At 31.9% G+C, this 26362-nt stretch overlaps 5 protein-coding genes and 1 long non-coding RNA gene across 8 annotated transcripts; 4 read left to right on the top strand and 2 right to left on the bottom strand.

The window, feature by feature from the left end:
• Nucleotides 1–5786: 5786 nt before the first annotated feature.
• Nucleotides 5787–6644, top strand: LOC107621864 (uncharacterized). The gene has a single exon (XM_016323847.3). It carries the CDS (start codon nt 5875–5877, stop codon nt 6463–6465), a length of 591 nt encoding a protein of 196 aa, XP_016179333.1. The 5' UTR covers nt 5787–5874; the 3' UTR covers nt 6466–6644.
• Nucleotides 6645–10373: 3729 nt separating this feature from the next.
• LOC107622412 (proline-rich receptor-like protein kinase PERK3) lies at nt 10374–12045 on the top strand. 2 transcript variants are annotated; one of them, XM_088507828.1, is made up of 3 exons: nt 10609–10716; nt 10930–11086; nt 11443–12045. In XM_088507828.1, the coding sequence occupies exons 1-3, from the start codon at nt 10609–10611 to the stop codon at nt 11880–11882; spliced, it is 705 nt and encodes a 234-aa protein (XP_088363954.1). In that variant the 3' UTR covers nt 11883–12045. The 2 variants fall into 2 exon arrangements, 1 of the variants encoding a protein (XP_088363954.1); XR_001616207.3 differs by lacking the exons at nt 10609–10716; nt 11443–12045 and adding an exon at nt 10374–10572 and having other exon boundaries at nt 10930–11289.
• Nucleotides 12046–13487: 1442 nt separating this feature from the next.
• On the bottom strand, nt 13488–15392 carry LOC107622414 (uncharacterized). Its single transcript, XR_001616208.3, has 4 exons — nt 14703–15392; nt 14443–14605; nt 14097–14220; nt 13488–13824 (listed from the first exon to the last, which is right to left on the bottom strand). It is a non-coding gene; the product is annotated as an uncharacterized LOC107622414 (long non-coding RNA).
• A 1227-nt stretch (nt 15393–16619) lies between these two features.
• On the top strand, nt 16620–17740 carry LOC107620290 (lysine-specific demethylase JMJ18-like). Its single transcript, XM_088489646.1, has 4 exons — nt 16620–16715; nt 17000–17095; nt 17193–17390; nt 17486–17740. The coding sequence occupies exons 1-4, from the start codon at nt 16620–16622 to the stop codon at nt 17738–17740; spliced, it is 645 nt and encodes a 214-aa protein (XP_088345772.1).
• A 607-nt stretch (nt 17741–18347) lies between these two features.
• On the bottom strand, nt 18348–21475 carry LOC107636208 (gamma-soluble NSF attachment protein-like). 2 transcript variants are annotated; one of them, XM_088507727.1, is made up of 8 exons: nt 21211–21475; nt 20540–20717; nt 20363–20447; nt 19835–20283; nt 19650–19728; nt 19441–19520; nt 19202–19331; nt 18348–18628 (listed from the first exon to the last, which is right to left on the bottom strand). In XM_088507727.1, exons 4-8 carry the CDS (start codon nt 19885–19887, stop codon nt 18524–18526), a joined length of 447 nt encoding a protein of 148 aa, XP_088363853.1. In that variant the 5' UTR covers nt 19888–20283; nt 20363–20447; nt 20540–20717; nt 21211–21475; the 3' UTR covers nt 18348–18523. The 2 variants fall into 2 exon arrangements, with proteins under 2 accessions (XP_088363853.1, XP_088363833.1); XM_088507707.1 differs by having other exon boundaries at nt 20363–20717.
• Nucleotides 21476–22674: 1199 nt separating this feature from the next.
• Nucleotides 22675–25520, top strand: LOC107622411 (uncharacterized). Its single transcript, XM_016324289.3, has 5 exons — nt 22675–22948; nt 23055–23128; nt 23897–24026; nt 24113–24427; nt 25038–25520. Exons 1-5 carry the CDS (start codon nt 22826–22828, stop codon nt 25308–25310), a joined length of 915 nt encoding a protein of 304 aa, XP_016179775.1. The 5' UTR covers nt 22675–22825; the 3' UTR covers nt 25311–25520.
• The last annotated feature ends 842 nt before the right edge of the window (nt 25521–26362 follow it).

Raw genomic sequence — 26362 nt, 5'->3', positions numbered from 1 at the left:
GCATATAATGCACTTTCATCAAATCATAGAGCCTTTTTTTACTAGCCATCTCCACTGACAAAGAACCAAGGTCCTATGAGGAAGCCGTAGCTCATGGTTGTTGGAGGGATGCCATCAAAGAAGAACTTAATGTGCTACAGCTCTTACAGACTTGGGAGATCAAAGCTCTACCTCCTGGCAAGAAAACCATAGACTATAAGTGGTTGTTTAAGCTCAAATACAACCTAGATGGCAGCATTGAACGATATAAGGCGAGGCTAGTTGCAAAAGGGTTTACTCAGATCCATGGTATTGATTATCTTAATACCTTTAGTCCTGTTTTAAAAGTTAGCACTCTTTGAATTGTACTTACATTGGTTGCGGCTAAAGGTTGGTAATAAATTTATGTCAACACAACTTTTTTTCATGGAGAATTAGATGAAGAAGTTTACATGCAAGTTTTTCCTAGGTTTAATGCATCCCCAATCATGTTTGCAAGCTAAGAAAGTCCCTTTATAGACTCAAGCAAGCGAGTGGACAATGGAATAACGAGTTAAAGTCAGTTTTGTTAGAATATAGGTACACCCAGTCAAAATCTGATCATAGTCTGTTTGCCAAATCAAAGAAGAGTGGTTTCACAGCTTTGTTGATATATGTAGATGATGTTGTTTTGGCAAGTAATGATATGAGTAAAATTGACTCGATCAAGGCCCTGCTACATGAAAAATTTTGCATCAAGGATATTGGCAACTTAAAATTTTTCTTAGAGATGGAGGTGGCATGAAGCAAAAAAGGTGTTGCACTTTACTAATGTAAGTATGCTTTGGATATATTAAAAATTTAGGACTTGAAAAGTGCAAGCCAACTTCCGCTCCCATGGACTATAGTGCTAAGTTGACAAAAGATGGGGGGGGGGGATCTATTGCCTGACAATAGCAAGTATAGGAAGTTAATTGGTAAGCTTCTCTATTTAGCTAACATAAGACCAGATATTAGTTATGGCATTGGTAAGCTGAGCCAATTTCTTGAAAAGCTAACTAACCTACACCTCAAGACAGCATATAGAGTCTTGTGATACATCAAGATGGTCTTGCAACTGGTGTGTTCTTTCTATCCAATTGTGATATACTTGTATCGGGAGTTCAGTGGCTCTTATTGGACAGCATGCCTAGATTCACGAAAGTCCACATATGCATATTATTTTTACATTGGAAAATCAATTGTGTCATGAAAAAATAAAGGTTTAGACATAAAGCTCAAGAAGCCTATTAGTATTTACTGTGACAGCCAAGCAGTCATCAATATTGCTCACAATCCAATATTTCATGAGCGAATAAAATATGTAGAGGTTGATTATCATGTAGCAAGAGACAAGGTGCAAGAGAAATTCATGAGTAGGTAGCTGATCTATTCACAAAAATATTAGCTCCAAGAATATTTTTTACACTTTACAGCAAGTTAGGACTACTAGACATTTGTGCTCCTAACTTAAGGGAAGGTGTTACCTAATTTGTGAGATGAGACTCAAAAACTACTAATCGTTAGATAGTTAGGAAGCTAGATCAATTACTAATTGTAAATGTTTATCCAGATAGAAAACTAGATCAATTACTAATTGTAGATGTTTATCCCATAGTAGATAGTCATTAGCTGTTAGACATATGCATGGCACGGTAGAGAATATAGATGTTATCCTAACCATATCAGTTAGAGTTAGCAATGCTAATAGCACTTATATTTGTAATTGTAAATAAGTTAAGGCTTAATGAACCTTGAAATTAATTGAATTTTGTCATTCACTACATCAAAATCATTTTTTTTTCTTTCTCTTCTCTGCTTTTCTCTAATCTGCACACACTCTAACTACTCTCATCACACCACAAAACAATAATAAAGTTTAAATCTAGATTTTTATAATCACTTATAATAAGAGAATATATAAAATTCATCAATAAAATATAAAATTTAGATATCATAATTCAGCACATGTAAATATTACATACAAGAGATAGAGATAGCTTGATCCATAATTATAAGTTATGTCTTTTTAAGTTAAAAAAAAAAGTAAATATGACATTTCGGTATTTTGTAATATTTGACTTTATTGTCATTAAAAATTTAGGATTTGTGACATAACATCCAACAAAACAAATTATGAATAGTAAATTGCTATTTTTATTTTATAAAATTTTAAAATATTTACAAATTTATCTATTAGGGAAAATAGGATGTCTGGATATTTTCATCATATTTTGTGAGTATAAACCAATTATATTCATTTATAAATAAATTTAATAGCATTTTAAATTTTTATAAATAAAAATAATAATTGTTTTAACATCTATTATATTATGAGAAACAAGTACCTGCGTTAGAAGGAGGGAGAAATCTGTTCTTCTTTTTAATAATGATACTGTCTTTATTTTAAAATGATATTATATGCACATAATAAATTAACCATTAAATTAATTATTTATGTAAAATATATATTAAAATATAAAATATATATTAAAATAAAATAAATAATTATATATTTATACAATATATTATAGTTATTTAATAATTATTTTTTATATATATGTATGGAGTGAGGAGAACTTTCGTAAAGTTGTAGAGGTATAGGAAAATGTGTTATAAAAGGGACAAAATAAAATTTGTTTCAAGATCAAAATTTTAATCTGATAAATGTCATGGTGAAAATTTTATGGGAGCTGATAATATAAGATAGACTTCAATTAAAAATAAAGGGGTAAGTACGATTTTGGTCTCTAACGTTTTGTGTCAGAATCGAAATCGTCCCTCTTGTAATTTTCGTATTAAAATCGTCCTTAACGTTTTTATTCGTATTAAAATCGTCTTTTTTATTTTTTTGGACAAAAATACCCTCACCACTACTAACATAATTACTTCCTCCACCACTACCACCACCAACACCAACACCACCGCCACAACCTCCACCAACACCACCACCAGCGCCACCACCAACGCCACCGCCGTCTCCCTCCCCCTCCCTGCCTCCCCTCCCTCCTGTCCCCTTCCCCTTCCCCCTCCCTGCCTCCCCTCCCCCCTCACCCCCTCCCCGTTTTCCCTTCCCCTTTCCAGCACCCCCACCCCCACCCCGCGTCACCCCCCTCCCCGTCTCCCCGTCTCCCCTTCCCAGCACCCCCACCCCACCCCGCGTCACCCCCCCTCCCCGTCTTCCCTTCCCAGCACCCCCACCCCCACCCCGCATCACCTCCCCCTCCCCGTCTTCCCTTCCCCCCACCCCGCGGTCAACCCCCCTCTCCGTCTCCCCTTCTCAGCACCCCCACCCCGCGTCACCCCCCTCCCCGCCTCCCCTTCCCCCCACCCCCAAACAGAAACAGAAACAGAGAAACAGAAACTCAAGTAACAAATTAACAAATTCAAGTACAAAGCCAAATGAACAGAGGAGCATGCATGAACGGCGGAGAGGCAGCGGCGGGGCGGAGAGGCAGCGGCGGGACGGCGAGACTGCGGCGGCGAGACGACGGCTTCCCTTCCCCCTTTATCGTCATCGTCATCAGAGTTTTGGAGGAGGCGGCGGCGACGACGGAGGCTCCCCGGCGCCGTCCCCCTCCCCTCCCCTCCCCCTTCGTATAAACGTGTTTTCTTCCCTCTCCCCCAAACACGCGTTTTCCTTTTTTTAAATTTTATAATTTTTATTATTGAAATAGGAATAGGGGTAGTTTAGGAATAAAACAAAAAATTTTATTAAAAAGGACGATTTTAATACGAATAAAAATGTTAAGGACGATTTTAATACGAAAATTACAAGAGGGACGATTTCGATTCTGGTACAAAACGTTAGGGACCAAAATCATACTTACCCCAAAAATAAATGAAGCAAAATACCATATTTTTGTCAAAGAGAGATGTGACGATTCTCTTATTGGTGATGGTAATAGCAGGAGAGTTAGGTCTAGAAGAAGGGTGAATGGTTTTGATTATGAAAACTTGTGAATAACAAAGCGGAGATATAGAATAGTTAAACCAATAAATGGGAGAAGAAATAAAGATGAGGATATAGAGAGAAAAAAGAGGGACAACATTATTTATGAGGTAGGTACAGTTGATGATAAGTTAGTAGTTTTGTCTCGGAGTAAAGTCATGGAAAATGATAAAGTTAATCTTCTAGATATGCAAGATTTAGAACTCAGAAATAGTGTTGATAGCTCTATCTCAATTAAATACTGAGGACGGAGGGCAGATATACAGATAAAGTGATACAAGAAATCGAATTGGGCTTGATTGGTGGCCCAAGTCAAAGAGTGGTCCAAAATGAAGTGAAACAGAATACTACAGCTCATATAGTGGATGATAAGGAGTCTATATCTGCCCCTATATCCAACAAATTTTGAAGAAGTTGTTATAAATAGAAACATCCATAATGGACAAAGTAATGACAACATGGTCAAGAAGAGTAGAGTGGATATATGTTCTAAAACTATAAATGGAGAGAAAAGAAAGTGCATATCAGCGAGACCTAAAAGAAGATTGAGAGCATATATTGTGGCTAATAAACGATTGAAGGATAAGAGAACGAAGGTGAATGGCTCTAGTAACAAGAAGAGATCTGTAAAAGAAAAATCAGCCAAAAGAAAAGCTAGACGAGTGTTCACCAGAGAGAAAAAAGAGGTTAGTTTGGTACGAGACCTTAATAGTGAAGATGAAGAGGTAGAAATGAAGCTATCAAAACTTAGAGAGCGAGAACTCAATTGAAGTTGACCTGTAGCGATGATGAAGCAGCATTAGTATATCTCAAAAAGGAACTAGATGAAACCAAGAAGATAAATGAGATTTCATCAGAACAAGAGTAAAAGGGAGAAAAACGGCGAACCGTAAGTAATAAATGTGACATCTTTTAAGGATTTTTCTCTCATGTTAAGAGAAGAGATCTTGCATAGTAAAACTATTTTATAGATGATATTAAATTATTTGGTTGGTATTTTTCTTTGTTTTGCTTAGGTATGGTGGCTAGTAAGAGTGTAAAAATCTTTAGTGATTTGTGTTTAGGGTAATTTGTGCTTTTGATTGTTTGTCATTTTTTGGTTTTGAGTTCGTTGTGAACTTCTATGGAATGCTAACCTTTTCTCTCCGTTCGGATTGAGAGTCTTACCACCCATCAAAAAAAAAATCTCTTTTATGTACATGTAATATTTTTTATTTTAAATTCCTAGGTTTCTTTTGGTCAATATAAGCTATCTATCTGTACTACCTATGTATAACTAAACTTACTGGATAATCGTATCTTTCCTAGAAGCACCCTTTTTAGACGACAGTGGAATCCAGCATTATTATTCATCTCTTTAGAACACTTATTAACATTGTTTTATATAGATCTCTTGCACAGTTGCACCTTTTGAAACACAAGTGGAATATATTATTAAGATGAGATATGGTAATATGAGTGCTAATAAATTCTAACCCAATAATAATAATACCGTACCGTCCCAACTCGCAACTTGCAAGAGTCACTTGAGGGTTGAGGCAAATCTAGCTTTTGGAGATTCTCAAGGGCCTTTTATTTAATACAATAAAATCTTTGGCACAATCACATGCATGATTCAAGATCCTAGTCCTTGGTTACTATATTCACAACTGAGATATTGGCCAGTCATTAATTATATAACTAGTCTAATTAAAGTGTTTAGATAAGATCGGTGGGATAATAATGGCATTCCCAACTTCTTTTTAGTTATTTTGTCTAATTACTTTAAGTTTTTAATTATTTGATGTAATCACTATATATATGTATCATGTCATAGCCATCTATGTCCAAATCCACACAACAATTGAAATCCAATCCAAACAAAATAAACCTTATTCTCTTGGCTATTTTCTAGTTTAAAACACACACACATTAAATTTCTTAACATGGATATGTCCAAAAATTTTTGTTCCTTATTTAAATGTGAAATAAGAATAATACAAGTCCAAAATGTTGATTCCATAAAGTCCAAGGGGAATTTATTTGCAAGATTCTATCTTCCTTCAGGGAACAACAACAAAAGGATCCAACTTAACACTAAGAAGGTTCATTCCAAATCCTTTCCCTTTTGGAATGAGTCCTTCACTCTTGATTGTTCTTGCCCCCAAGAATTCTTGGATACACTCAAGCATGAAAGCCTTGTTTTGGAGTTGAGGCAAAGCAAGAAGATTTTGGGGTCAAATCTTGTGGGAAAAGGTGAGATTCCATGGAAGGAAATTCTTGAATCATCCCCAAACATGGTGTACAAAGAGTGGGTGAAGATGGTTCCATGCAAAGAAGAAGAACCTAAAGTTGAAGTTGAGATAAAAATACAAGTGGCTAAGAGGGAAGAGGAGAAGGAGAATAATAACAAGAGCTTCAATTTCAATTGGGATGAGTGTGGATGCAAAAATGGCCATGATCATGATCATAATGCATGGTTTAGTGCAGATGATTATGATGTATTTGCACTAGGGTTGGCTTTGGAGGCTTTTTGATTTTGGATTCAAACAAATTCAATTGGTGCATAGTGCACTAGTTTTTTTTTTTTTTTTTCTGTATTTGTTTTTATTTAATTTATATTATTGCGTTGGCAGATGCCTTTTTTTTTTTTTTTGGAAGTCATGAATTTGTTGTTTTATTTTATAAAATAATACTAATAGAATTCAGTCATAAATGTTAAATTCCCCTGCCTATGGCAAAGTTTAATAATTAATATTAGTTTTTCTCTTAAAACAACATAAATTATCAGCTAATAAAAAATATTCATATATTAAAAATTAATTATGCTACATATATAATAAAAATCAACCACTAAATTAGTTATTTGTATTGAATATATATTAAAATGAGTTAAATTATATATATATATATATATATATATATATATATATATATATATATTATTTATACACAAAGAGGAGTGTTAGGAGACAGTAACTTTTGTGTTTTGTAACCATCAATTGACCATTAATAATCTTTTTAATGGTGTGAGATTACATCCAATGGTGAGAGATCACTCACTTTTTTTTTAATGGTTAAAGACTGGTCACAAAACACAAAGTTGCTGGCCTTTAGACTTTTCCATACAGAAATATATAATGATTAATTTGATAGATGATTTTTTTATATATACATATAATATTTTGTTAAAAAAATTCAACAGTTACATATCTAAAATCTATATTAATTAATTATTGATTGATTTTTATTGTTAAATACCACTGTCATCAAGAAAGAAGGGGCTCTAAAAGAAAAAAGGTTATCCATTATATATCATTGCTAAAGAAGAAAGATACAAGAGGCCAAGTGTTATTCGAAGACCAAAACCAAAACAATGAATATTCAAATGCTCATACGATAATAACCTTTTGTATATCATCCCCACCTTCAATTCATTTGGTACAGAAATTTAGCTTTTACCTACCAATCTTTTCAAAATTTATGAATAATTGTAAATTCTCTAAAAAAATAATTCTATCTAATTAAAACTTAAATCAAACCTAAAAGCACACAAAAGACAGCTAAAAAAGAACAATGTAATTGCTAGGACAGCTGTAGATAAAACTAAACTTTTTTTTAACAGGTTATTATGATTTGTGTCAAAATCTTTAAAGATAATTAAAAATACTACACAACCAAATTTTGTATTGAGTAAAGTCCAATCAAATTATGATAGGGTATGCGTCTTTTTTTTTTCATTTTTTTTTATTTAAATTTTTTTCTCTTTCTCCATCATTATTGTTATTATTATTGTTATCATCCTCATAGATTTTTATTTTCATACGTAAATGTCATTGTTTCATTCTCTTCCAAATTTTTATACTTATTCTACTTAATTTCACTGTATTAACATATTTTTTCACTTATTATTTTTTTATCAAAATTTTTAAGTTTGTAACTCAAGTCTTTATAAAATTAGTTATTAGTTCTAGCATATCAATTAATTTAATAATAACAAAAGTAACATAAGACTTTTTGGTGAATAATACAAAATTTTATTAAAAATGATACAAGAATTTTTTATAAATAATAATTTTTTTTTAAAAAATCACACATCTAAAATCATAAGTCATTTAACTAACAAATATATTCAAATGTGTTTTGAAATAAAAAATCACATCAATTATTACAAATGACACATAAATAGTTAAATATCGATCTTATATATGAATTTAATACCGCTCAATTAGTTCAATGATAAGAAAAACACATCATTTAATTAAAAATGACACAAAATTTTTGGTGAATGATATAGAAATTTTTGATAAATGACCAAGAAGTCTTTAAATGACCACAAGATAAAAAAATTTTTGATAATTTTTAATTGGTTAAGAAATTTCATATGTCACCGTTAAAATTTTGTTTATATCATGATTAAGAAATTTCAGTATTATTTTTGTTTCTGATAACTTTTAATTGGTTAAGAAATTTTCAAGGTCACAGTTAAAAAATTATTCTTGTGACAAAATTAAAAAATTTCTATGTCACAATTAAAAAATTTTAGTACTATTTTTTTAATAAATTTTGTAGAATTTAAAACTCTTTTTCTTTCTTCTCTTTTTTTTTTCTTCTTTCACCCTCTCTTAACAAAAACTTGTGTCATTATTTAAAATTTTTGTGTCAAAATTAAAAAATTTTCTATGTCACTATTAAAAGATTTTGATACTATTTTGCTGATAAATTTTACATAATTTAAAATTTTTTTCTCTTTTTTTTTTATCATTATCTTCATTTTCTTTTTCTTCTTTATTTTTTCTTTCTTGTTTTAGTTTTTTAAAAATTTTCATGTTTTTTTTTAACAAAAAAAAAATTAAATAAAAAATATTACAATATGATCAAAAGAAAGAGAAAAAGAAATAAAAAATATAATAATAATAGCAACCATAAAAAAAATCATGATGAAAAATAATATACGAAAAAAATGTGTAATTTATGCATATATTGTATGAGTTGTTATTTTAGATTTAGGCGAATTTAATTAAATTTAGTTAATAAAATTACTTATATATGTGACAGGATCGAAATATAATAATATGAGAAATGCACTTCTAAACTACTTCATCTGTCTTATATTAGTTACTTATATTACCTATCATTTAAATGTTGTTGTATAGGTAAAATGTCGCTGTTGACAAGCAATAAGAATTCATTTAATTACCTCTCCATATATGCATGCATGCATCTAATCTTGAAACTTTACTATAATAAGGAGCTTAATCTAGATATTCAATATAGGAAAAAAATTTTCAAACATTATTCGATCACTTCACCAAACTCCACACTTTGACTTACCATATATAGAGAGGAAAAAAAAACCCTTGGAAATTCCAAACACGCAGCAAATAACTCTTAGTTTATAGCAAATTATTGTGATCACTGATAACAATTTTAGAAGCAAAGATCTCTGTACCAAAAATTCAACTTTTACTGGTGATGATCCGATCGAATTCATTCATTCACGCCAACTTTTATTGGTGAATTTTGAACGGGGAGTGCTAGGTAAACAATAAAAATTTTGAACAACATCAACAACCACCAATCAAATGAAAATACACTACACCTTAATTTAATGCTACTAATTAAATTTACTTTTTTAATCCTATTAATTCACATTGTTTATACATTATTCAAAAATCTTGTTAGTTACCTATACTTTTTCATTTTAAACCGAATATCAAATAATTAACTTTAATTTTCACTTATTTTAACTTATTAATTATTAAAACATTAACGAAAAAGTCGCGCATAATATGAATTTTATACTCTAATAATAATAGAGAGATAATAATCTAAAATTAACTTATTTAATATAATATTTATAATTGCATGTATATTAACATTTATCATTATATATTTATTACATTTGATATTATTCAATTATTTTGATAATAATTAAAAAATACAAAATAAAAAAAATACAATTAAAAAATAAGATAAATTTAGTCTATTTAAACTCATTTTAATTTATATTATCTTCTAAATATTTTTTTTATCATGGATAGCAAAAAAGTAAATCAATAGACTCAAACAACAGCAATTAAAGTCACCAAAAAAAAAAAAAACAAGAGCAATTAAATGCTATCAATATTGTAAATTTTTTAAGGTGTGCTACTACATAACAAATACTATTCAATTATTGTTCCGTTAATAATTATTGGAATTACAGTAAAATAAATATATGGACTTAAATTTGGATTTGAATTCTCTGAAGTTTGAATTTTATTCTAGAGAGTAAAGTGTGATCTCTCACCATTAGATTTCTTACTCCCACTTTTATGTGGGAGTACCATTAACCTATCTAAAATTATTTACAAATTGAACCCCGTTTTTTTATTTTTTAATAAAATTAATAATTAAAATTTTGCCTCTTTAGTTTTGCTTTTCACACTTTTTCCTTTTTCTTGTAACCATAGTTTCAGAGATGAGAGATGTCTCTGTTAGGGTTTTTTCAATAATCCTCATGTTCTTCTTCCATCTCAGGTACCACTGTCGCTATCGCTGCCTGCACTTAGCACCGTCACCACCACTTCTACTGCCGCCACACCACACTTTTCGGTCCTCTGCGTTGTTGCATTTCGTCTCTGCCCCTGCGAACTACTCAGGTTTCATTTTACTTTATTTGTTTTAATGTTTTTTCTATGGCAATTCTTGTGAATTTGGAGGTTTTTCTGCTATCTTCGCACCACAGTTTTTGTTTTATTTTATCCCTCTGCCCTGCTTTTTTGCTTTTTCGAAAAGAAATTGCTGTAAGTCACTGAAGCAATTTTAATTATGTGAGACATGAGTCCGAGAGATACATCATGCAGAATTGGTCTTTCTTTATCAATTAGAAGTTAAATCTTGTTGTTTATAGGATTGTTAGACTTGATTGATTAATTTTTATTTTGTAATGTGTTTTCATAATCTTGTTCAGCTTCATACGGATACTTTCTCACTTGCTTCTATCTTTATTGGGTTAGAGCAAATTCTCTGCCGTCTACAAACGAGTTCTCAGTATTAATGTGACATGCTGCATACCTGAGGAAGTTGAATTCTTGAAGGGATTGAGCCTGCTAACCTCACTGAGACATGAAAACATTATAAAGATGAGAGGTTTTTGTTGCTCAAGTAGTAGAGGTGAATGTTACCTTGTCTATGATTTTGTAACCGGTGGCACTCTATACATCTTGATATGGAAGATGGAAGTGAAAATGTGTTTGAGTTTTCTAATAGGGTTTCCATCATCAAGGGCAATGCAAAAGGGTAGTTCTTTTTCGACACCCAATATTTTCTAAGAAATTCATTGTAGATAAGAAAATTTGCCTCTTTCTTACAACAAGGTATTTTTCAACTATTTAGTATTTAGCATCGGTTACATGAATTAAGATGACTATTATGAACTTATAGTAAAGATTAAGCTATAATCATTATGCAGAATGAACATAAGTATCTATCTGGTTGATATTGAGTATTTGCTAATCCTTTTTAACCAGGTCTTAGATATCTGCAAAGCAATGAAGCAAGCAAACCTACAATGGTTCACCAAAATATTTTAGTTGAAAAAGTTCTTCTTGACAATCAGTTTAACCCATTGATCATGGATGCTGGGTTCCCCAAGCTTCTAGCAGACGACAATGTTTATTCGGCACCGAAAGTTGGTGCTGCCATGGGATACCTAGCTCTTGAATACATTACCACTGGACGCATCACTGAGACGAGCGACGTTTATGCATTCGGTGTCATTGTTCTTCAAGTCCTGTCTGGAAAGACAACAGTACGGGGTTCAATCAGAATGGCAGTTGAGTTTTTGAGATTTGATGATTTTGTGGACACAAATCTAAAGAAAAAATATTCGAAACTAGAAGCAGCAATTCTTTCAAAGATTGCAGTGATGTGCATTCATAAGCTTTCTGAGCAAAGGCCAAAATGGTAGAGGTGATTCAGGAACTAAGCATGTATTCTTCTCATTCTTCATGATCTAGAACTTTGAATGGGTACCATAAATTCCTAACACATTTGATTCATTCATGACCATGGTTTTCTTTAGCATATTCACTGAATTATCCATTGCTAAATTGTTGTGAATTTCAACGGAATCATGCTGCTTCATTTCTGCACACAATTGAAATTGTTGAAGGATGTTCCTTTATTGAAAATCAAATAGTTTTCAGATAATGAATTAAATTGTTAATAATTTCTGTGGAAGCAATTTAACTATTTTCAAAATAAGAGCATGAATATACCGTCAGATAGGGGCAAGAATCTGCACTATAAGCATACGAAGTAATTATAGTGGTATAAGCCGCAAGTTTTTCGTTGACAATTTTCATCAAACGCCTTATATGCATTATCCATTCTCCCATATTTTGTATCATAGAAGATTCCTACGGAAAGTAACAGCTAATTATAATAGTTTAGTAGTATGGAATTGTGCAAGTAAATAGTTTAGTAGTTTACAATTTTAAATAGTTTAGTGGTTTACAACAGTTTAGTTTGCTGCAATTTTTTTTTCCTTATGCTCTTTTGCCAAGGGAACAACCACCTTCTCTGAACTAAGGATTCTTAAAGAAGAACTTAACTTCAGTTTTAGAGTATTCTAGCTCTAAGCTTGTCCTTACTTGACTCCTGACCCTTTTAGCTTTGCCGTGACTATGAAATCAAATGAAGACACTTTTCAACTCAACCTTCTCGTACTTGCACAGATAATAATAATAATAATAATAATAATAATAATAATAATAATAATAATAATAATAATAATAATAATTCTCTAATTAGTATTATTAGTGAATGGATCATTATTATTCAAATTTCAAGTAATTTTATCTTTATAGTTGTGAAATATATATTATACAATTTGTTTTTTTTATTTTAATAAAAAAGAGCTCATCATAAAAAAAATGAGAAATAATTGATGATTTTGAAGTTAAATTATAATTATGAATAAGTTCTTTCTATGATAACAAAAAAGTGATTCATAATGAGAAATAAAAAATACATAATAAAAAAATATCTATTTTATTAAATCTAAAAAGAAGATATGAATAATTGTTTTCAATCTCACCAAAGATGCTATTAATGTATCATAAGCTTTACTAAGCATTAACAAATGTAGTAGTGTAATTAAATCAACGTATCATGTAATACAACCTATTTGTGCACTTAGAAATACCTATTACCCTATGAACTTCCCAACTCTCAAAACTTACTATTTTCTCTATACCACGTTTTGCATACTTTTCTAAAAGTCATATTACTGAATTATTTTTCATTAGTTTATACACTAATTTATCCTTTCTCTACATGTTACAATTTTATATTACTAATTTCCTTTAATTTGTCAGTTATATGAAAAAAAAATAATATAAATTATTAGTGACCTATATATTATCGTAACTAATTATTGCTGGTATAATAGATACAATATAACTTATCCAAAGAATGAGCAATAACAAAGCTCAAACATATCCTAAATTTATAAGATATAATTGATCTATCTTAAATTATATAATACAATATAACTTAATACAAATAATCATATAAAGTTACAAAGTACAATATCAATCATAAAATAAAGTCACACAATTATTACACCAAGATAATACTCCAATTTTTCAAAACTAATTGCACCCTTCCCTGCTACTTCAATGCCTAAAGCATTTCGACCACTTTCAATTTTAGACAACCAACATAGTATAAGTCATTCTGTGCCAGTCAGCTTCAAATTCATAAAGCAATTATGAATAAATTTATTTTTCTAGACCCTTTTACTTGAAATACTCTAGAGCTTTATATTTAGAATACAATTATCTATTGTTAGTTCAATAATAACTCTTGCTTTCATCTTGCACTTATAAAGATGCAAAACTTCTTTCCTGCAAACAAAAGAACAAACAAAGGGGGTAAGATGAATGCTAATGCGGTAAAGTAATATTTAGTTCATTCACCAGATAAATGGATTCAAAATGAGAAAGTATTAATGGATAAATAAAATTTGTTATATAATTCAGATTGTAAGACTATCCTTACTACACCAATGAATCACTTTTTTTGCTTCCATACTTCAAAACTAAAAAATCCTAAAAATCACAGCATGTCACAAATTAAGCACAAAAAGAAAATAATGATGGAATAAATCAGAAATTGCTTGTAAATGCCGAGGCAATGATCACTCTATGAAATCTTCTAATGCTTCAAACCAAATTTGACAAAAGATAGTGGTACCAAAGAAGTCAAAAATGCATTCAATAACATTTGGTCTCCCTCACAATCTGTTCAGCATATATAAACAGAAGAAAAATGTCACTTAAACGATATATAAAACACAAGCTCATAATTCTGTTTTTCAAAACAATCTAGAGCTGATTGTTTACAATGACAAAAATATGGGGCAATTGAACACTAACTCCAAACGAAGACACAAAAAACTGCTACTGTTAGTTTCTTAATGGTTTGAGTTGTTATATATTAAAATATTTGGGGAGATTGGGGACCTGAGCAATCTGTGGTGGAACAAATAAAATTAGGCTGTTGAGATTGCTGGTGTGGTGTAGGAACACCATATCCTCTTCCATATCTAGGATCAAATTGCTGTTGATAGTTTTCAAAATATTGAACACTAGAAATTTCATGCGGCGCTTGAGCATATATTGACTCCTAAAGAATAAAAAGAGGAGCAATTTTCAAGTAAGTCAAGAATCTACTTTGAACAAAATATAAAATGTCAAACAACATAGTTAATTAAAGTCACTACCTGATAGTAAGTTCTATTATAACTAGAGTTATCAGCACCATAAAAAGATCCATTGTGTCATTGAGAATTATCAAAAGCAGTAGTTTTGATGTCTTTCTTTGCAGCAATGATTGGGAGAAAGATAAGAACAATGAGGTGTGCAGAAAATTTCAAATATTGCACAAAAAATAGAAATGCTAGATGGTTGAAGAACAAAAGGAGAATTAAAGAAATTTTGGTAAGTTTTTTATCAGAAACTTTGTAAACCGTTGCACTTCACAATTAGCATGACTATAATTAAACCAAAAAGTTAATGTTCAGAAATTTAAACTATATACGTCACAATTTTATGCTAATAGATTTAATATTGTGACTCCTAGTGCTTCCTAAGTATCAAGATTATCAATTCTACCAAGATGAGGAAGTTATTAAGAGAAGGGAAGACTTAGAAAGTGGTGAGAGAGGCATAAATCAATGCATGGTCTCACCCATAGCAAGGGAATCATTCAGGTATCTATTTCACTCTACACTGTATTTTATGTATAAAATTTAAGATTGATGACCGACGAACACAAATATGAATTATTAAGTTGTGCACATTCTAGATATATGGATACATCTAATCTAACCATGTTACATGTCATCAAATTTACAGCTTTCTTTTGGTTGTGTTACGTATTCTATATGGAAAGCTATAGCCAAAGGTAGTGCAAACTATCATGATTCTCACAAACGCAATATATGATCACCAACATATAAGGACGGGAAACTTTTAATTGAAAACTGGTTTACAATACAATTCTTTTAAAATCAAAACAACATTCAAGTAAAACTATTAAACTCATAAATAAATTTATTGCCAATCAAAATCACCAACATATTCAATTTGCGTTCTAACTTCTCACTTTTAGATCTGTAACTAAATTCACATCCTCTTGTTCTGATTACTTCAATGATTGTTATATGCTAATTATTCTAATTACATCCTCTCTCAATAATATTTTCGATTTCGATTTTGAATTCACTCTTAATTATTTTTTCTAGCATTTCATCTTTCATGAGGCTTTGATAATTGACTGGATGCTCTTTATTTCTAACTCTGTATGTTCTCCAGTTTTTCGGCTGCATAGCAAATGTTTTGCTGATAATCTGTTTCCCTGTCTCCTTACTTTTGCAGCCTTCCCCAATTAAATCTTGTGTAAAATATGGATGATAGACTGCTGAATCTTTATTGCTGTTTTTGGTATTTTATTTATTTAAATTTTTTCGTGGCTAGTCTGATAGGATGTCCTTAAAATTTGTAGTATTTTAGGCTGCAGATTGGAGTAGTGCTACTTCCCTTTATGAACAGGCTGGTAAAACAACATTATTTATTCATACCTTAAATTCTGATAATATAGATAGAGATGTATGAAAATTAAAGCATGTAACTCTTTAATTTTGGCAGCTAATCGATTTAGAGTTGCCAAGGATTATGAGAGATCAAAAGCAGCATATGAGAAAGCTTCCAAGGGACAAGAGATGCTTGCTTCGTATCCTTATTTATAACTGGTTGTTCTATAATCACTGTGAAAGGATTGTGTGTTTCTGTGTCCTTGACAAGTAAACCAGCCCTTGGGATGCAGCTAAGCACATGGAATCAGCTGCTAATATGGCAAAGGAACTCAGAAACTGGAGAGAAGTTGTGAGCTTCTCTCGAAAGGGCGTCGGAATTGTACATTGAGTGTGGGAGGCCACAACCTGCATCAGATGCTCTTGCAAAGGGAGCCCGGTATTGTTTGGTTTCTGTTTTCATTTTCAGTGTTCTATGCTTTAAGGATTTTGTTAAAGAACAAGTGAAAACAAACAAAATGAACTTTATGGCTTGGAGATGCTGAATTATGTAAATGATATGTAGCTTTCTTTATTTTCTCACTATGCAGTGCTTTGGAAGAAACCATGCCTGAAGAAGCTATTCAGCTATATACTGATGTCATTACAATTCTTGAGGAAGATGGAGGAGGACAAATTGCCTTTGATCTGTATCCCAAACTGGTAAAATAAATGTTAACTAAAATAAAACCATTTGTCAAGTTTGGGATAAAAACCATAAACTGGTAAGCTACTTGACAAATGGTTTTTATCCCAAACTGAAAAGCTACTTGTTCATCATGAATGATCTTGTTAACTAAAATAAATATTGCTAATTGTGTTCTCTCCGTTCTCCTACTTATAACTACAGGATAAGCCAGCTTTAATATTCTGTGTCGAAGACAGAGCACTCTTTTTTTTTAAGAGCAACTTTTTTATTGTTTTGGTAAACTTATCCAGGATTCAAGAGCCGTGTTAAGTTCTTTAGTATTCTTGATCCAACAAGACCCTGTAATTATGTTTCTGAAATCTCTGATGCTGGATTTCTTGGTCCTCTTTTCAAGGTATTATTTCTGACCTTGTATCTCTCTTTGGTTTTACACCTATGATTGACTAGTTCTTGATCGAAGTTTATTACACATTTTGTAAAATATATTCCAGGTTACCATGGAAGAACATCCAACTGAAGCTTTCACAAACACATCAGCGGATAAGTGTTGGGAAACAATTCTTGACAGACTAAACGCTGAGATCGAGAGGTGTAAGAGTCTAGGTGAACAAGAACTCCCTCCCTTGGAGGTTTTGCAAAGCATTAATGGTCATAAAATGTTCGGATTCCTTAAGCCATCCATTATTCAGGTAACGCAATCTCAAATATTGAAGATCTTTTCAGCCACTGAGGAAGTTATGATCTAACTTCTGAAGTTTTAATCAATTCCGGCAAACAATTTCAGGCCATTGAAGCTCAAGATCCCAGTCATCAATGTGTAGAGTACTGGCATCACAAAGAACTTTCCTCTGAATCTTCAGGCAGTGGAAATGATGCCTCTAAGTGCTCAAATGGTTCAAGCAACTCTCTGGGTGATGTCAAGACCAAAACTTTCGGCTTCAATTTGATAAAGCAGGAGCAAGAAGATAACATAGAAGGACATTTTTATTCATTTGAAGAGATGAAGTCATTGCTACAAGGATTCCTAAAACTAAACTGAAGAAAATTCTGGGTAAGGCCAAGATATAAAATTTTCTTTTGTTCCTAGTAATAGAGTGAACTTGTTAGTTAGAGGTGGCTAATGCTATTAAACACCCATTGTAGTTGCTAGTGCCTGTCCCATTTATACTTTTCTTTTTTATATTTATATTTTTCTTTTTAAGCTAGCTTTTGGTGTCATTTAGGCTTTATTGATTTCATCCTTACAGATCTCCATTTATCTCTAAATTTCTGTATATAAACAGAAAAAGAAATGCTGCTGATATATAAATGATGATTGATATCAATAGAAACAATACATGGAGAACTTTGCTCCTCAAATAATGTGTTTCACTTTCAACCCTTGTGTTGTAATTATTCTATAATTAGTACATATTTGTTTATATTAGGATAGATTTGGTGCAGATTTGTTTTGAATAGCTTTTATTACCTGTTATTTTCTTTCCTTAATTAGGTTGTAAATAATCTTTATATTCTGTATGTAATCACTCTCTAAGTGAAACAATTCAGAAATAATATTTAAAAATCTTCTTTTCATGTCCTTGGCTACTCTCTTCTAAGTTCATATTTCAGTATTGTTCTCCTACAGGGCCTAGTATACCAAGACATGTTTATAAAGCATAGCATTCACAATTTTTGTCACCTTTAAATTGAATAAGATTGAACACTTGGTACACTTGGTACACCAAACCTCTTTTTAAGTTTCATTGTTCTTAAGATCAAAATATTCTTATGGTACGTCAGAAACGAAAAATTAATAAAAGAAATGTGGCCCGGAGAATTGTTAAGTGAGGTCATTTTCATCCAGAGGCTGGTCTTCCTGTCTGGCAGTGTTACCCTTCAATGCACTCACATCTCCTGTTGGCAGTTTCCTTGCTAGCCTAATCATCTGTAAAATTCAAAACTCACATACTAAGTTTCATACAAAGGCTAGTTCACATCACAAGAATTGTGCCACAAGCTCTTACTTCTTACCACTCAGTATGCTTACATTAGAAATCAATGTAATTAGGGACAGGGTAACAAAATATATAGTGAAAAATAAGTAATATCCCAAATTAATTTCTAAGAAAATTTGTAGCCAAATATTTTGTTCTTCAAATATTTTAATCGGTCTTAACATCAAACTGTTCATTAATATAGAAGAACTAATACGAGGATTTAAAAATTTTTAGCAACTGTTGTGTCTTTGTTACATAATAATAGGGATCGATTTGTCTAACCTTTTACCAAAATTTGACATCTAATAAAATAAAAGGTTAAAGCCTGATTTGGTAATTAAAATTTGTTGAGGATTAAAAATCTTTTAGAAACTGATATCAGTATTACACTCTAAAAAATTGATTCTCTGATGTATGAATTTTCTGACTGAACAGTTATTAGAACTTCTTCTAAAACCACCTTGTATGAAATCTGAATATGATCATACACAGGAAATGTAATATATACAAACTTAGGTTACCGAGTGGTCAAGATTTGAAATGCTGCTTGATTGGGCGATACGTTTGATTTCTTCAATGTCTCCATCTGAGTATGCAGCAAGGAGATTGCTAGCACAGCGATTCTGGTCACTTTTGCAAAAAGCATCAATCCTAGACACACCACACAACCATATTATCCATAGATATTAATAATTGATTAAAGTGACATTCAATCTTTTATAGTAAAAGGAAACTAACAAGAGAGGAGGCAGAAACTCACCGAGAGCAGTCATTATAACACATCTCTGCTTGCTTGTAGTCATTAGTATAAAGGTAGATAATAATTGCATTGAGATATGCCTGCATTTATGAGCATCTCTGTTAGAGGAATTTCTCCCTAAAAATAACAAGCAAATTCCATCACAGCAACATACAATATATATACAGTTACAGTTCAAATGCAGAATGCAAAATTAAATCAATCCTAACCTTGCACTGGCTATTGGTAGCATTACACTTGGAAGCTGCTAAGCCGAACTTCAATTGGAGAGGCGCAGCGTCCAAATACCTTTGTGTTACAGAAACATACCCCGGAAAATGTTGCAAAATCAGCATTCAAGGAAAATTGCAAGAAAATTTTGAATGGAACTTCATACTTTACTACACAGACTTACTTCTCAAGTTTTATATAAACAGCAGTAGCAGAACGATACAGATCAAAGGCCATTTATCCTCCTCCATCTTCCTCAAGAATTGTAATGACATCAGTATATAGCTGAATAGCTTCTTCAGGCATGGTTTCTTCCAAAGCACTGCATAGTGAGAAAATAAAGAAAGCTACATATCATTTACATAATTCAGCATCTCCAAGCCATAAAGTTCATTTTGTTTGTTTTCACTTGTTCTTTAACAAAATCCTTAAAGCATAGAACACTGAAAATGAAAACAGAAACCAAACAATATCGGGCTCCCTTTGCAAGAGCATCTGATGCAGGTTGTGGCCTCCCACACTCAATGTACAATTCCGATGCCCTTTCGAGAGAAGCTCACAACTTCTCTCCAGTTTCTGAGTTCCTTTGCCATATTAGCAGCTGATTCCATGTGCTTAGCTGCATCCCAAGGGCTGGTTTACTTGTCAAGGACACAGAAACACACAATCCTTTCACAGTGATTATAGAACAACCAGTTATAAATAAGGATACGAAGCAAGCATCTCTTGTCCCTTGGAAGCTTTCTCATATGCTGCTTTTGATCTCTCATAATCCTTGGCAACTCTAAATCGATTAGCTGCCAAAATTAAAGAGTTACATGCTTTAATTTTCATACATCTCTATCTATATTATCAGAATTTAAGGTATGAATAAATAATGTTGTTTTACCAGCCTGTTCATAAAGGGAAGTAGCACTACTCCAATCTGCAGCCTAAAATACTACAAATTTTAAGGACATCCTATCAGACTAGCCACGAAAAAATTTAAATAAATAAAATACCAAAAACAGCAATAAAGATTCAGCAGTCCATCATCCATATTTTACACAAGATTTAATTGGGGAAGGCTGCAAAAGTAAGGAGACAGGGAAACAGATTATCAGCAAAACATTTGCTATGCAGCCGAAAAACTGGAGAACATACAGAGTTAGAAATAAAGAGCATCCAGTCAATTATCAAAGCCTCATGAAAGATGAAATGCTAGAAAAAATAATTAAGAGTGAATTCAAAATCGAAATCGAAAATATTATTGAGAGAGGATGTAATTAGAATAATTAGCATATAACAATCATTGAAGTAATCAGAACAAGAGGATGTGAATTTAGTTACAGATCTAAAAGTGAGAAGTTAGAACGCAAATTGAGAAACAGATCGAGGAGGCGAAGGCACGTTAATGGATAAGGAGAAGCTACCAGAGCAAAAGCTCCAGGAAGGAGGAGAACCTCGCAGGAGCAAAAAACGGCATTTTGCACGGCGGCAGATTAGACTCTTTCATATTATTTCCATTTCTTAATTGAAAAATTGAAACTTCGAGAAGAAAGAAACTAAATTGAGAGATACCTGAATTGAACTACCGAACTAAAGCAGAGAGTCAGAGTGAGTCCAGACAAGAGAAGAAATGTTGCTTCGACTTCGAGCAGACACAGAAGCAAGACACGGCGAGATCACCCACCAACGAACGCGAGACACGGGGAGGAGCAGAGCAGTAGCGACGGCGCACAGTGAGGAGCAGAGAACCAACGACGGTGCACGATGATCAGAGATAGGGACCACAGAGGGAGAGGAATAGAGAACCAGCGACCTGGTAGAAGGAGGCAAGAACCCTAGCAGAGCCAAATGTCTCGTCTCTTTTGAAACTGATTAAAAGAAAAAGGAAGAATGTGTAAAAAGAAAAAATACAGGGGTAAATGTTTAATTATAAATTCTTCTAAAAATACAAAAACGGGGTGCTATTTATAAATATTTTTATGATGGTTAATGTTACTCCCACATAAAAGTAGGAGTAACGAATCCGTAGCCTTTTATATTATAGTGATAGTATAAAATGTTATTGATGTTTCGTAATAAAAAAAATTTTTTAATAATAAAACAACAAAATGTCATTAATTTTTTTGTAAAAAATATATTATTTTAATGTAAAAAGATAATGACATTTTTGTAAAGACCTAGAATAGCACATATAATTTAAATCATTTTTGAAGAATTCACTCTTAATAATTCAATATAACTATATAAGAAAAAAAAAGTTCATAACTTGTTACTTGTTAGCTTATGAACATTTCTCAAATTTTTTATAACAAGGTCTTTATAGGCAATTTATGTACACGTGTCAAGCATATAAGGGATAAAAGAATTTTAAAAGTGTCCATCTGCAACATCCAAAATGGATTGGGTGTGGAGAAAGACTTGTATTTGAATTAAGGTTTACAAGCAGTTGTTAATATGAATATATTTTTATAAAATTAATTTTTATTAAAATTAAATTAGTGATAATGTAATTTATACTTGAATATTTTTTTGTCAAATATAATTTAAAAAAATAAATATTGTTTAAATAATATCATTTAAAATTATATTAAAATAAAAAAAGTACTAAAAAATTAATTTTTTAATATAAAAATCAAAATAGATAATTTTAACATTTTATTATTATTTTACTATATGAGAACTATTAGAGAGTCATTTTAATTTATTGTTTTTAGTCCTTAGTTAGTCATTAATATTTAAAAATATGAAATAAAATATGTTGTTAGATTATTAAATTAAAGGAATTAAACTATCTCTTAACATAATTTTCAAAAATGAAAAGTAAAGCCAATGAGTTATAGCTTAAATGGCATAATTTTCCCATACTCAATTAAGAAGTTGCGGGTTCGAGTCTCCTATCTTTGATAAAAAAAAAAAATAATGAAAAGTAAAAAATTATTAATTCTATTTAAAATATATTAAAAATAAAATTTAATCTATATTAATTAATTAATTAAATATTATCCGAACACAATTGTATTTACAGATGACAGCAGTAATAACATTTTGATTAGTAATTTATAGGTAGAGGAGAACGGATCGAACATGATTAGATTTTAAATTCAAATATTTATGAGTAAGTAATATCAATCTCCCACCTATTAACATTAACATTCACATTCACTGAGAGTCACACAGAAACAAGAGAATGCAGAGAAACACGCCGGTAAGGAAACCACACTCTTCCACCTCCGATCTCCTAACATGGTCGGAAACTCCTCCCACGGAAACCACCGCCTCACCTCCCGCCTCCTCCACCCGCTCCGGCCAGGTTCACACATTCATCCACTATTCTCTCTCTGTTTGACTTTTCGATTTTTTTTTTTCTAATTATCGCTTTTCGTCGTTTGCATTGTTCTTTATTTATTTGTTTGCAGCCTTCGGATAGAATAAGCAAGGTGCTCCATGGAGGCCAGCTCACGGAGGAAGAAGCTCAGGCTCTCTCAAAGAGGTAAATAAAAACGCTCTTTCTCTCAAATCAGATCTGTTTTCAGTTTTGTTTTGTTCTCTGTTTTTGATTTCTTCGTTCTCTGATCTGATTCTGTATATGTTGGTTTTGCTGCACCGATCTGTTTTTGGAAACAGAAAAAAATTAGATGAAAAGTGAAAACTCGTAGGAGCTAAGCCAGATTTTTTTTTAAAACAAAAAAATGCGTTGCTTTTGAGCCTGAATTTTTGTGTGACGAAGACGATGAAGAGATAAATTAATGCCTTACCAAATTGTTTGTTTATTATCTTAAAGCTTTGGTTAAGGGAACCTTAATATTTTTAATAAATTAACTAATCTTCTTTTTTTTTTTTTTTTCTTTCTACATACGTTGGTGTTTTCAGGGTTTAGCCATGATAGAACACCGAAAGGTTTTTTAATTCCTTGTGCATGTGTGCTGCAGTATGTAATTCAGGAACTGCAATCTGATTTGTGTCATGAAAAAATGGCGATATTGTAACTTGCAAACTGTTTTGCTGGATTTACGTTTTCTTTTTTCATTTTATTTACTAGTTTGAAAGCTTTATGAAAGGAAATTACTTTAAACAACTTTTTTCCCTCCCATGTTTTTACCATTTAACTTTAAAAAAGGGAAAACAAAGTAGCAATTTTCCTTAATTTAGAATGAAAAGGAAAGAGAAAATAAAGGGTCCCCTTAGCTATTCAGATTATGACTAAATCTAAACCCTGTTGTCAAAACTCAAAACTGACCTCACATTGTGCATCTCTCAGCAAACCATGCTCAGGGTATAAAATGAAAGAGATGACTGGAAGTGGTATTTTTTCGGGAAATGCCAGAGATTCGGCTTCAGAAGCCAGTTCTGCAAATTTGAATAACAAAACAAGCATTCGCATATATCAGGTATGCTTATATAATTTCCTTGGCCTGCGCCACAAATTTTTTCGGATCGAATTCCATAGTGACAAGAGTGTTCTTATGTTACTAAGCAAGCACTTAATGGAGTTAGTCAGATATCATTCAGCACCGAAGAAAGCATTTCACCCAAGAAGCCTACCGCTATACATGAGGTTGCAAAGCAACGGGAGCTGAGTGGGACATTGCAAAGTGAATCGGACTCTAAGATTAAGAAGCAAATATCAAATGCCAAGACCAAGGAGCTCAGTGGAAATGACATATTTGGCCCTCCTCCTGAAATTGTGCCTCGCAAAGTGGTGGCTGCACGCACTTTAGAATCAAAAGAAAGTAAAGATATGGGAGAACCCCTTCCAAGAAATGTCCGAACATCAGTTAAAGTTTCCAATGTAAGTGTTTTTTGCTTATGAAAATGAAAAGAATAGTAATGCATGATTTTACATCGGGTAAAATAGAAATCTAAAGAATGGTGATAAAAAGTTTAATCCCTTGCTACAAAATGGTCATCAATGTGGAATGGACTAGGCTTCTCATGCAGAGATTAATTTTAGCCTTTCAAGGTGCACCAACTTTTTGCTTTTTGCTTTCCAGAAATGCAAAATTCAATTGATGATCACTTCTATAATCTAATTTTGGCAAGAATTTCAGTTTAGATTTTACTCAAGGATTGTGATTGATAATCATAATGCAGTTGTAGCTCATTAGGAATACAACTTATTGAACTATTAAATTGGGTTGGAGTCAGATTGAACATGCATTAAGCATTGGGACTTCAATCAGTTTGTCTTATTGTCGTGAGAGTTTCCATAATTTAATTACTGTTTCTAGAATATGTATTCTGACATAACTTGTAGTCAGTTTTACGCGTTCCTTTCTTTTTGTGGGAGTGATTTGAGCTTACTTAATGTGCTTTTCATCAACTCATATTGCTCTATGGACCATAGTTATGAGCATGACTGCATCTTTTTCACATCCTTTTTCATTGCTCTTTTTCTGTAGCCTGCGGGTGGCCAAAGTAACATCTTATTTGGCGAAGCCCCGGTTAAGAAGACAGCAAAGAAGATACACGATCAGAAGTTTGCGGAGCTCTCAGGCAATAACATCTTCCAAGGAGATGTTCCTCCAGGATCAGCAGAAAAGCATCTGAGCAGAGCTAAACTCAGAGAAATCACTGGCAGTGACATATTTGCTGCCGGAAAAGCCGAAATCAAAGACCCTGTTCGTGGTGCACGCAAACCCCCTGGTGGAGAGAGCAGCATTGCCTTGGTCTAAAATTTTTAGAAGATATTAATTTGATGTAGGTGTTGTAGAAATATTTCTGTATCTTAACTCAGGTTTTTCTGTTAGAAGGGTCAGTGTGTTTTGATCATGAAGCAGTGTTGTTTGTTGGTAGGTTTCGGAGGACTTTCCAACTATTAAGTATGGATGCGAGACAAATCGTAGTTTTAATTTTCATCATTGATGAATCATGGAATTAGTCCTCATTCCCTATGGACCATTTTCCATTTTTACTTATCCCACCTACCTAAACGCGTTATACAAAGTTAAAAAAGATGGATCTGAAAGTGGAATTGTAGTGTGTTTTAAAGAGAGAGGAATGCTAGGAGCCAATAGAATTTGTGTTGTATAATCATCAATTAGTCATTATTAATATTTTTAATAGTGTAAGATTATTTATTTTTCTTTTAATAGTTAAATACTGGCTAAATTTCAATAAAAGTGCTGATCTTCTAGACTTTTTCTTAAAGAAATTAGGTTCAAATAATTTCGTGTGCATTACATGCACTATCTTCGTGGAAAAAAAGTGGATTGTTACATACATAAAGTGGAATTCAAATTTTTGATATTTACTTAAGCAACTAATCTAAGTTAGTACTATTTTGTTAAAAATATTACTACATAATATAATATTTTATCCGAATATTAGTAAATATCAATTTTATTATATATATTATTCATATTATGGCCTAAATAACTAAGTCATAACTCAAAAGAAGTTGGTCCATCATTAATGTGTCTTAAAGTTGTTCTATTTCAAAAAGACTAATCCCTAAACTACATGGGTTAACCTACGCGACTTACTTAAGACATGAGTATTCAGACCTGTGTTTAATCCAACTTGCATGGCAAGCCAGATCCTGCTATTCACTGGTTCAAATATCATTAACAGTTCAATCCCTACCCCAACGTGAGATAACTTTTTAAATATTGAGGAAGAAACTATCTACTATTAGTAGTGAAAAAATTCATGAATAATAGCCAAGTCATCATTTCACTCTATAAATATTCTATTAAATTTAGGTATTTCTCAATCCCAATTCACT

Source organism: Arachis ipaensis, chromosome B10 (assembly GCF_059453495.1).
Source record: "Arachis ipaensis isolate K30076 ecotype BB chromosome B10, ASM5945349v1, whole genome shotgun sequence".
In the NCBI taxonomy this organism is placed as follows: Eukaryota; Viridiplantae; Streptophyta; class Magnoliopsida; order Fabales; family Fabaceae; genus Arachis; species Arachis ipaensis.
The sequence above is the reverse complement of the archived record's forward strand: the minus strand, read 5'-3'. Positions and strand labels throughout refer to the sequence as shown.